Here is a 12,851-nt window from a genome sequence, read left to right as displayed (position 1 = left end):
GGGATGCTGCCATATTTGGGCAACAAATGTGTCTGACAAGTTAGATGCTTGGAAGAAACAGCATCTAGATCAACCTAGAAAAGTTGGAGCCTGTGGTATTAGGCCTATGCATGCCTGCATCCCAGCCAATACAGCATTTTTAATGTGCCCATTTTGCCAGCACTGGGGTGGGAGATGAACAAAGCTGGATGACCTCAACTGTCTGAGTCAGTCTGTCCACTTTGTTGATAGCTCTCCTATGGTAGATGCTCTCAGGTATACGCAATATATGCATTATAGCTACTGCTATGCTTTGTATCCCCTTTTGAAGATCCAGTCATATGCCTCTTCCTAAGATTTCCTAATCCCTAATTATTTCCTTTTTCTTTCTACAGGCTACTGACCATTATCCAAACAATTTGCCTCTACCTTGAATCTATAGCCTGGAAAACTTCTCTTCCTATGAAATGGAAATGGAGGATCCTATCTCTCCTCTAAGGGAGGGTTCCTTCTTATTGATACCTTTCAAGTTCACCATGGGTGAAACTATAGTGGAACAGCAGTGATATATTATGGCATCAATGTACCAAAATGACTGTTTAAGAACCAACTTGTCTTTTGAGGTCAGACATGTGGGATGAGGAAAAGATGCCAGTGCGTGGTGATGAATGACAAAGAAGTCTGAACCAACTACTTGCTCAGCCTATCATGCTCTCTGGCTTGCTCAGTTCAGATCTTTAATGTAACACTTTCCACTTCCAATGAACTGCTCCTGGGCCAACTCAACCCTATACTTATTGGTATGACAAATTCCAGTTCATGAAGGCAATTTTAGCTTCTTGGTCACTTGACATTCCAAATGCAGGAATTCTTTCTCTAGCAGGGTTCTTACCACACTAGAAGTTATTGATATTATTTTTGAATAGCTTGTACTTCTCTGATGAAAAAGCATGGCCTTGCTCCCAAATCTTAAGGATATACATTATGATTCTCCTATTGGAGATTTTCATAAACTTTCCATTAACTCCACAGCTCTTCCCACCTCAGAAATATCCAATACAATAGGTCTGCCAAGTCATCTGGCCCCAATGTCAGGGTGTTTACTTCACAGTTTAGACTTGCTGAAAAGTCCATTCTATTCTGGGACCCACTCAAACTTTGAATTCTATTTTTCTTTGGACAGATGAATCTGGGTACAGGATCATTTCAACTGTGTTAAACATATTATGACATTATTGGAAATATATTTAAACAAGGGCTTGAATTGCAGTATCATACTCCTATGCTAAGATTTTAATAGTATAACATATCACATTTTTTTGAATATGAGATAATTGTTTTATTAATAGTAGTGTTAGTGGGGAGCAAACAAGGTTTTTAAAGCAATAAAAATAAAATATGAAATTTTAATACCATTTCTATCTTTGTCCTATTTTTAAAAATTTCCATGATATATTTTATAATATACATAATATGTTAGCATTGTGGTACATCTGTTTAATAATAGGTAAAATATACATGTTTAGAACATACACCAAGTGATTTTGCTGCTGTGAATGTATACCAAAAATGGTTTAGAATCTCTCATCTAGTGAAGCCACCAGCAGATGGAAGATAGCTGAAATACATAATTAGATGAGATAATCTGGGGGAAACTCTAGAATGAAAGAAGAGTAATGGTAAGTATAGACCCAAGGGGAGCACAAAACATATTAAAGGCAAGAGAGAAACATGACCAGCAAAAGACTGAGATGGAATAGTCAGGAAAATAGTCAAGCAGTGACTGTTATCACAGAAATGGTGAAGACTTTCAATAGTATGAAACACAGACTTGGAAAAACTGGTTACCAAAGGTGGAAGGTGCAGTAGGGAAAGGATGGCCAGGGGGGTTTGGGACTGGCCTGTGCACACTGATGTTTAAGGAATGTATTGGCCCACGGGGACATTCTGTATAGCACATAAAACTCTACCCAATATTTTAGATGGATGTTTGTAACATATATAACTGAAGCACTCTGTTGTACAGCCAGAAATTATCACAGCATTGTAAATCAAATATACTTCAATAAACCTGAAAATGTAAAAGGAAAACACTGCAGCCTGGTTAAGAAGGTAAGACAAAGAGGGTGAAGTTTTGGAGCTGAATTCAGAGTTGGTTGTGACCTTTACTGATAGGGGTTGTGAACTGGCAGGTGCAGAATAAATAAATGGGAAGGAAGGCAAAAGAGAACTATTTCCAATTTAATTCCCCATTCCATTTGTATTACCTTTAAGTGTCTCTTTATATCATGTAAGAGGAATCATCTGCCACACTATTTGCTATTCATTTTAAAAGTAACATTTGCTCTTTCAAGCTTCCAGGCTTTATCATGGGATTTCCCTCCTACTATTTCTTCCTAATGTGCTTTTCTTATTAAAATCCCAATTTATCTGCAAGGTTCATCTGAAATGACACTTTCATTTAGAAATCTTTCTTTTTTTCCCACAAGTCACTATTCATTCCCCTTATTATATTTTAATACAGCACATCTAGTCTTTTTACATCACAGCCTGAATTGCCTGCTAATTGGCAATGGGTCTCTCTTCACTAGATTATGAGCTCCTTTTCAGGAGCATTTCTAAGACCTAAGAAGGTTTTATCTCCACATTCACATCCTGCGCTCACTTACCCACTGTCTTTTCTAATTATCTCATCTTTTGCAGCATTGGATTAAGGGTAAATAGAACTGAAATTTTAAAGACCACAATGCCCGTATTGAGGATTCTAGCTCAGTTTGTGGCAAGGTCCCCAATACATATGACATAACCATGACTTGATGACTACTTAAGGATATTTCACCCAAGACTTTTCCACAAGACACATGGTATTCATGCTTGATAAGGTAGCAAATGCATTATAAGACAGCTATGGATCATTAGATCAGGAAAGGGAACAATCAATTTAATTTAAAGGATCCAGGAAAGTCCTCATGGAGGAGATCTGATTGGAGATCAAGAATAAGTATGACTGGGAGGAAAAAAAGGAGAACAAAGTGTTTTAGGTGAGAGAAATGTTATGAGTAAATTAATTCAGCAGGAATACAAAGGAACACTGGAGTGGTGAACATGGCCTAGTGCTCTGAGATGAGAGGAAGAAAGCAAGGTGAGAGGAAAGATACAGACTGTGGAGCACCTGGAATACCAAAATTGGGAAAATGATTTGCTTTGAAAGTAATGAAAGACCATTTCATATTTTTGAGCAGGGGAGTATATTTTTCTACTTATTGGACAAATACTTGTTGAGCACTACTAAGTTCCATATATTGTTCCATGTGTTAGAAATATGAACATAACAGAGAAATCCCTTCCCTCTTAAGCCCATATGCTAATGGTGGTTGGAGTCACAAGTGACTGATTATAAATGTCCACACACACATATGTATATATTACACTTAAGTGTGATTAGTGGAATGAAGGAAATAAAATAGGGTAAAAAAGATCGCAGTTCCCATCGTGGTGCAGTGGTTAACGAATCCGACTAGGAATCATGAGGTTGCGGGTTCAATCCCTGGCCTTACTCAGTGGGTTAGGGATCCGGCGTTGCCATGAGCTGTGGTGTAGGTTGCAGACATGGCTTGGATCTCTGAGTTGCTGTGGCTGTGGCATAGGCCGGTGGCTACAGCTCTGATTCGACCCTTAGCCTGGGAACCTCCATATGCCATGGGAGTGGCCCAAGAAATGGCAAAAAGACAAAAAAAAAAAAAAAAGATAAAGGCAGCTGTGGTAAACTGAGGAGAAAGGAGCACTATACAGTAATTCATATGTAGGACTACATTATAATATCAGTGTTTTCGATGAAGTTTTTGAAAGATATTGGGATGAATTCAACTCAGGGTAATTGATGATCCAGACCGAACATACTATACCTTTATGTTCCCTCTCAAATACTAATCATCTTTCATAAACCGTATTAGTCCCTTTAGTAAAACATCAAGTTAACATCAGACTATTTTCACCTCAATTTAAAGTTGTGCAGATAATAAAAAAGAACTTTAAAATGAGGTCAGGTACATACTAAGCAGCAAGGAGACCATACAATGACTTTAGCAACCTTAGTTGAGGAAATTTGCTTTAACTTCCTTGTTCACAGGGCATCTTTAAACGTGTTGAGGACTGAATCTCCCTGCAGAAATATTCTGTTGTCAGTGTCTCAGGATTTGATGGAAAATTTTAGCTCTGTCTGGTAAGGGATGTAATTATTGACCCTATTTGTGGTCTCCCAGGTTTTCATTCCTTTAATCCCAAAGGTTTTAGAGACCAAGGTTCATACTCTGAAATTCTAAGACCTAAGGCTGAGAAGCAAACAGGAGGTGCTACAAAACATTTCTCAGTGAAAACTAGGTAAGGGAAATATTCTAATCAAGTTTTAATTTAACTATTAGCATCCATTAATATAAATTTATCTGATTCCTTAGGCATCTTTTTGTTGTTGCTTGACCTCAGCTACTTAGTTATATTTCTAGTTCTTCTCAAAACTGGAGGCTATGTGAAACTAGGATGAGATTCACACTGCAATTCATGTAACCTTTTCTGGTAAAGGAAGAACTTCAACATACATGAGTTAGGATACAAAGTGAGTTGTTAACTAATTCAGGCACTTACATTGAATGTTTTTCTAACTTAGCTGAATAATTCAGTTGGTTCTACTTAATATTTTCAAACAAGTAAATGAAAAATTCGTCAAAGCCTGTATTTTGAACATTTTGATTCTGGAAAAATAAAGCTATTTTGACCATAGAATTTATATGATTAGACATATCAGTAACCAGTCCTACTGGATCAGAAAATAATCTAAGAAGATGGCCTTTTAAAGCAAAGAAAATTTGTTCTCAAAAAATGTTTTAAGATTTAAAAGGTTTTCTCCTGGAGTTCCCGTCGTGGCGCAGTGGTTAACGAATCCGACTAGGAACCATGAGGTCGTGGGTTCAATCCCTGGCCTTGCTCAATGGGTTAAGGATCCGGTGTTGCCGTGAGCTGTGGTGAAGTTTGCTGTGGCTCTGGCGTAGGCTGGAGGCTACAGCTCCTATTTGACCCCTGGCCTGGGAACCTCCATATGCCACAGGAGCGGCCCAAGAAATAGCAAAAAGACAAAAGAAAAAAAAAAAGGGTTTTCTCCTTTTTAAGTATTGGAAAAAGTAAAGCATGAAGGCAAGCTTACTCTTATTTATTTGCCTTTAATCTGTTGTGATATACTTCTAAAAATATTACTTAATTTTCTTAAAATAAAAAAAAAATTAGATGAGTCAGTTCAGATGAAAGAAGGATACCTAATTTTTGAAATTAACAAGAACCTACTATATAGCACAGGGAAATCTACTCAACAGTTTTTGGTAACCTATATGGGAAAAAAGAATGGATATATCTATATTTACAAATAATTTGCCTTGCTGTACATCTGAAATAGATACAGTATTTTAAGTCAAATATACTCCAATGAAATAAATCAAATGTATTGTATACATATATATACATATGTGTAGTATTATTTATCATAAAACACTGTAAAAGTTTAACATGTTAACATGTTGTTTTGATAATTTATATATGATTGTCATTAAAATTGTCATTTGAAAGAACTCTATCATGTCACATAATTATCTTTTTTTCATTATGGGAATAATTAAGATGATTATAATAAAATGTATATTTATATTCATTATACTGTGCTTTCTATTCCCAGACATATTTATCTGTTAGTTACAGGTTTGTACCCTTAAGCAACATCTCTTCTATTCTCCCACTCCTATTCCCTGGTAACTACCACTTAATCTGGATTTTTCAGTACCAAACCATATTATACAGTATTTATCTTCCTCAATCTGACTTGTCACGATTAGCATAATGTGCTCAAGTTCCATCTATATTGTCACAAATGGTGAGATATCATTCTTTCTCATGGCTGAGGAACACACAAGTGTGTATATATATGTATATATACACACACACACACTATATATATAGTATATATATTACACCTTCTTTATCCATCAACCCTATGATGGGCATATAGGTGTTTCTGCATCATGGCTATTGTGGATAATGCTGCATTAAACATTGGAGTACAGACATACCTTTGATAACTTATCTTTATTTCCTTTGAGTATTATATACCTAGAATTAGATCTGAATGATCACATGGTAGTTCTATTCTTAACTTTGGAGGGACCTCCATATTATCCATAGTGGCTGAATCAACTTCCATTCCCACCAACAGTGGGAATCTTTTGCCAATGCTTGTTATTCCTTTCCCTCTTGAGGGTACACATTCTGATAGGTGTGAGGTGATATCTCATTGTGGTTTTGGTTTGCATTTTCCTAATGATTAGTGATGTTGAACATCTTTTCATTTGCCTATTGACATTTGAATGTCTTCTAGAAAAGTTTCATTTTAGTTCCTCTGTCCATTTTAAAATCAGATTGCTTATAATTTTACTACTGATTTATTTTGAATATTAACTCAATTTTTTAAATGATGAATTTTGAATAAATTTCTTTGGGATTCCTCTACAAAATTTGCAGAAGTGGTATTCCCATGGTGGCATAGTGGAAATGAACCTGACTAGAAACCATGAGGTTTCAGGTTTGACCCCTGGCCTTGCTCAGTGGGTTGAGGATCTGGTGTTGCCGTGAGCTGTGGCATAGGTCACAGATGCGGCTTGGATATGGCGTTGGCTGTGGCTGTGGTGTAGGCCGGCAGCTACAGCTCTGATTAGACCCCTAGCTTGGGAACATCCATATGCCTCAGGTGCAGCCCTAAAAAGACAAAACAAAAGTCAAAAAAAAATTTGAGAGGTCACTAATGAAGACTGGTAGGAAAACAAAAACAAGTTCACCTGTCACAGGTCCTTGGACTGGAGCTAAGACTGGAATCGATACTATTCCCTGTAGCGTTTTATGGCCATTATAAGAAGTTTAGGTCACAGTTAACCTCAAAATGCCTATAATTTAATAAGGAAATTTTGTACTCACAGATCAAAAAAGCAATGTAGGTTATGCCTAACGCATTGTAAAATTTGTTGAATATAAAAGACATGCTCAATTGCAGAGAAATTTGAGATCAGTGTGGTATGGACATTTTGTTCAAACTTTATTAAGTAGCATTATATATAAATTATGCTTTACATAAAGGAGGCAATGATTTAGATATATGGACAAAAATAAACAATCAGAGAGATAGTGTTTACAAAAATGGGTATGACACTGGAAAAAGGAAAAAAAGAGGTGATAATAAATGGATAATTTTTTCCTTAGCTATTCAAGATTTCTGTATTTAAAACTGAATAGACCTCTCCTTAATCTTGGCATTCTTCATGTAATTCTTAAGTATAATATTAACATATGTATTATATGCTTTTTAAAAACAAGCCTTTAACTGGGAGTGTATAAGATACTTTTAAACAGTGAATAGATACACTTAAATTTATTTTTAAAATCTTTAATATAAATCTTGACAATAAGTTTCTTTGAGAGTACTGAAGAGAATATGGGTACCCTAGATTTGTACACTATACTTGTATAAATTCATAAAGACAAACCATTTCCTCTGTAGACATTCTCCATGTAATTAGCAAAATAGTCTCCTGAATCTTAAGTTTCAGATTTGAGGTCACAGAGGCTGACATCTTAGAAGAATGTCTGTCCCTAAGAAGGCTGTGCACCTGTATCACAGAGACGGAGAAGCTGGAGAAGCTCCTCCTTGTGATGTAAAATGAAAAATTTGAAGAGAAAATTATGCACATTCTAAATTAGAATTTTCTATCCCCATAATTCCTGTCTCAACAGATAACACAGAGATGACTGAGGATAACTGCTCCTTGACAACTGAATTTATCCTCACAGGATTTACAAATCACCCAGAGCTGAAGATCCTTCTGTTTCTCGTGTTCTTTACCATCTATCTGATCACCATGGTGGGAAACCTTGGTCTGGTGGCACTGATATTTACAGAGCATCGTCTTCACAAACCAATGTACATCTTTCTGGGTAACCTCGCTCTGATGGATTCCTGTTGTTCCAGTGCCATCACCCCTAAGATGCTACAGAACTTCTTCTCTAAGGACAGAATGATTTTCCTGTATGAATGCATGGCACAATTTTATTTTCTCTGCCTAGCTGAAAGTGCAGATTCCTTTCTCCTTGCAGGAATGGCCTATGATCGCTATGTAGCCATCTGCAACCCACTGCAGTACCACACCATGATGTCAAAGAAACACTGCATTCAGATAATCACAGGGGCGTATATAGCTGGAATCCTAAATTCTATGATTCATGTTGGGTTTCTGTTTAGGTTAACTTTCTGTGGGTCTCATCAAATTAATCACTTCTTTTGTGATGTGCTTCCTTTATACCGACTCTCCTGTGTTGACCCTTATATCAATGAACTGATGATATTTATCTTTGGAGGGTTAATTCAAATTTTCACTGTTCTCATCGTAATAATTTCTTACTTTTTCATCCTTTTGACAATTTTCAAAATGAAATCCAACAAGGGCAGAGGGAAAGCCTTATCTACTTGTGCATCCCACTTTCTCTCTGTCTCAATATTCTATGGTTCTCTTATCTTCACGTACATTCAACCAAATTCAGTTAAAGAAGAAGACAAAGATATACCTATTGCTGTTTTTTACACTTTAGTGATTCCTTTATTAAACCCTTTTATTTATAGTTTAAGAAATAAGGAAGTAATAAATGTCATGAAAAAAATTATGAAGATATCATAATGTTCTGAAACAATTATCAAGACCTGTGGTAACTGACTTTAAGCTGATAAAGTATTTTTCCAAAATCAAGGAACACTGGTAAAGTGGAAAATGGCCACTTCATATATAAAATATTAAATTACTAAAACATGATTAGTGTATGAGTGAAATAAACATAAGAAGGGAGATATTCTGTTAAAATATATTCCAAAATCCAACCCACCAGATTTTATCAGGAATTAACTAAATTACTAGTCTTGAGGTCACAAATTGTATCAGGCTATAATTAGTTTCACCATGAAGTGCTTTTTTTCAGAGTATAATTAGTTAAAATTTTCAACAAGTCCAACAAACTCTAGGAATACAATTCATTTTGTACAATGTCACCTCCACTTAACATTGTTAGCAAATTTCTGGATCCCAAGTCATAATCTAAAAAACTCCCCCAAATCTTAAATTCTCAGAAATTAATTTCTCCTTATACCACACTGTGTGACAGCAGTAAACGATATATTTCCACCTGAACCTCAGTTCTGAATTTGTAGAAGAGACTGTGTTTGAATATGGATTCATGCATGATATATATTCTCTAATCAAGAAACAATTTCTTCTTTATTGTTAGTCAATTGTTGATCAAGTTCACTAAAATAGTGTGTCTGAATACATTCATAATTTATCAGTCTATAGTTGAAGATGGTGCTACTTATATTGCCATCACTATGTATTTGGTACCTCCATGTACTTTCGCTTTTGATTGGTAGTCTACCATATATGACAGGGTAATTCCTGAATATATTAATTAAATAAAGCTTTTACCCCTCTCTGATACTATTAATTGACCTGTTTGTTATTAGGAATACCACTAACCTGGACTGATCCAAATAAATTATGGAAATATGCATAGGATGAACCAAAAGGTGGAAGGGCTCTTCAAATGTAAATGAGGCAGAACTATTAAAAAATTTAAACATATAAGGAAAAATATTTATTCATCATTACATGTGTAAAAAATGAAAGTAATTTACTGAGAACCTACTATGTGAAGGCACTAGATATTTTATGTATATTATCTACATGAAATAATGACTTGATTTTTCATGTTCTTCCTCAGTAAAAATCTCATACTTCAAAATATTAAGGATCTTGCTCAAGTTCATCCTTGTTGCCACACTGAGCTATAATTCAAATTAATACTGTCTTTTCTGGCACATGCTTGGCAGTTTAAAAATGGAGATCCTTGTAAATTTGGACATTTAGTCTTAAGTAGCATCAGAAGCAAACTGTGCCTTTAAAATGGGGACATATTTTTATTCTTGAAGGAAAACAGGAATGGGTGTGACCAGAGTCCATATTTATGGAAATGAGTATGGTACTGGGAATCAGGATGAGGAAGGTGAACCATGGGCTGGAACCAGAAAGCTGACAGAACTACTAGTGAGAGTTGATGCTGCTGACAGAACTACTAGTGAGAGTTGATGCTGCATACAGAAAAAGGTAGAAGTGGATCCAGTTACTGAGAATTTATTGTTAGTAGTAGTATTATTATTTTGCTGTTTAGGGCCACAACAACTGCATATGGAAGTTCCAAGGCTAGAGGGGTCTAATCAGAGCTACAGCTGCCAGCCTATGCCACAGCCACAGCAATGCAGGATCCGAGCCATGTCTGCAACCTACACCACAGCTCAAGCCAACTCCATATCCCCAACCCACTTAGCAAGGTCAGGGATCAAAGCCTCATTCTCATGTACATTAGCTAGATTTGTTTCTGCTGTGCAACAACAGGAACCCCAAGGTAATTACTAAGACTTTAAATACCACCCTAACTGACACCTTGCTGGAGCAGAGTAATACAATCTTATCTTTTAAAAACCTGACCTTGCAAATGATTGGAAAGAGAGCCAAAGAAAGGAGACTAACTTCAATAATTCATATATCAGATGAGGAGAAGTGAAAATACAGAACACTCTAAAAGGAAAGGACGCTACAGGTATGAGCAAAACTTTAGGGAAAAAAAGTAAGTTGTAGCTGTTGGATAATAAAATGAAGGCCTATCTTCTTCTAGTAAATTTCAAACATGTCATAACCGATTTCATGTCATCAATACTTAAAAGGTGCCTAATACATCTGGTCATTCAATACACATTTCCCTCAATAGTTTTCAATATAATTATGTAAGTACATATGTAACAGGCTTACTATTTTTTACTGTGAATGAATTAGAATTGAACAAATCTTAATTTCTTGATTTTTAATTTCTAATATTATAAATGCTGAAAGGTATAACCCATATAAACAGGGCTCTTTAGGGTCCTACCACATTTTACATCAGGAAGGCATGTAGATACAAAATTTTGAGACGCTTTGAGTGAAATGGATGTATATCATGAACCCATTTCCTGTTAATGGATATTTTTTTTTTGTTATCTGATATGCATGCACTATTCTAAGGGAAACATTTTCCTCAATTTCTGTTCTGCATTTCTGCACCACCACCCACAACCCTTTGCAACACTGAATCCTAGATGTCTGTTAATGGAATATTATGTGGCTTATTTGAGGCCAATGCAAAAAAGAGGTGATTTTCTGGAAATTTCTATGATATATGTGTAATTTACTTAAAAAAAAAAGTAAAAGTACTTTTATGGGGTACTCCTTTATGGGGAAATGTTAGGTTCTTTATTTCAGGTCTTCTTAGCCCTTTATAACGTAGATGTTTATAAGTAGAAATTTCTCTCTCAGCACTACTTTAGCTCCATCCCATAAATTCATGTATGTTTTGTCTTTATTTCCATTTATCTCAAAGTATTTTCTACGTTCCCCATGATTTTTCCTTGGAATCACTGATTATTTAGAAGTATTTGTGTAAGTTTCACATACTTGTGAGCTTCTCCAATTTTTGAGTAGTTTTGATTATAAACAGATATTGGAATTTTTAAAATGATATAATTTTCTATGTTCATATAGTAAGATCACGTTTTTTCTTTACCCTGATGATGTGAAGGATTACATTTGGTTTTCTGTGGTTAATTCATATGGTACAAGGAAGAAGTAGAGTTTCAGCTGGATACAAAATTAATTTGGAACCTCAAGAATTTTAGATTTTTAATGATCATAACTTTTCCTTACTATACCAAAATATCCAAAAATTATATGGAAGAAGACTGCTTTATGAATTTTAAATATAATGCAGAGTGATTGAAAATAAAGCAATATGGCAAAATGCAAAATATATACAGAGATATAGTAAACTAAATATAGATGAAGAAATAAACCAAAACTACTTAAAAGTGAGAATATGACAAAAGGGTAGTTTCAAATCAATAGAGAAATGATGGTGTTTGGAAAATAATCCTGTCACTGAAAAATAAGATTGGATCTCTATTATCTTAAGCCACATGATATTTCATATGAACTAAAAAAGTAAGAAACAATAATGAATATAAATAGTAGGAAAAATACTCTTGAGAAAGGAAAGAATTTATACCAAAAGATCAAATGTAGAAGGCATAAACATATGACTGGATTATGGGATTCTCCTGATCATTTGCATTTTGTCTCTCAAACTATATTCCAATTTGCTCCTCTGTGTCTTGTTTTATAATCAATGACCACGGTAAACACTGTTTCCCACACTCACCCCCTTTTCAAATGGCTCATGGCTAGATTTGGACAGTGGGGGGCACTGATAATAAACTAAAGAATGTGTCCATGTGGGGGACAACACTATTTCTCCCCCTTTCTTCTGCTATAGAAAATATCTCCTACACAAGCTGCATCCTGTAACTGAGTCCACCTCCTACAGGAAAACTGTTCATGTGGCTGAAATCATGGGTTCTGTTAACACCACTCAGCCCTTTAGGAGCTTTCTACACTTAGTAATCTTTGGACTGCATTACTGTTCCATGACTGATTATTTTTGTGTTTATAATACTTTGGAAATTTTATTAAATTAAAATTTCTTTCCTTAAGTAGTGGGCAAGGGCTTAGATTTTCTGAGTTAATCCTCTTACAATAACTACACAAAATGCAAAAACTTTCTAAACTAATTAAAAAAAAACAGTGGGCATTGGAGAGAAGATGGCTGACTAAGACTAACTTCCTGTCATGAAATCACCAAAATCAGAATTACATGCT

At 35.3% G+C, this 12,851-nt stretch overlaps 1 protein-coding gene across 1 annotated transcript; it reads left to right on the top strand.

The window, feature by feature from the left end:
- The first annotated feature begins 7,811 nt into the window (after positions 1–7,811).
- Positions 7,812–8,738, top strand: LOC125113426 (olfactory receptor 5K3-like). The gene has a single exon (XM_047756127.1). It carries the CDS (start codon positions 7,812–7,814, stop codon positions 8,736–8,738), a length of 927 nt encoding a protein of 308 aa, XP_047612083.1.
- The last annotated feature ends 4,113 nt before the right edge of the window (positions 8,739–12,851 follow it).

Source organism: Phacochoerus africanus, chromosome 1 (assembly GCF_016906955.1).
Source record: "Phacochoerus africanus isolate WHEZ1 chromosome 1, ROS_Pafr_v1, whole genome shotgun sequence".
Classification (NCBI taxonomy): domain Eukaryota; kingdom Metazoa; phylum Chordata; class Mammalia; order Artiodactyla; family Suidae; genus Phacochoerus; species Phacochoerus africanus.
Note: the sequence above shows the minus strand (reverse complement) of the source record. Positions and strands in the feature narration are given on the sequence as shown.

Excerpts from the sequence above, each read along its gene's own strand:
- LOC125113426 (XM_047756127.1), top strand. The coding sequence starts at position 7,812 with ATGACTGAGGATAACTGCTCCTTGACAACTGAATTTATCCTCACAGGA.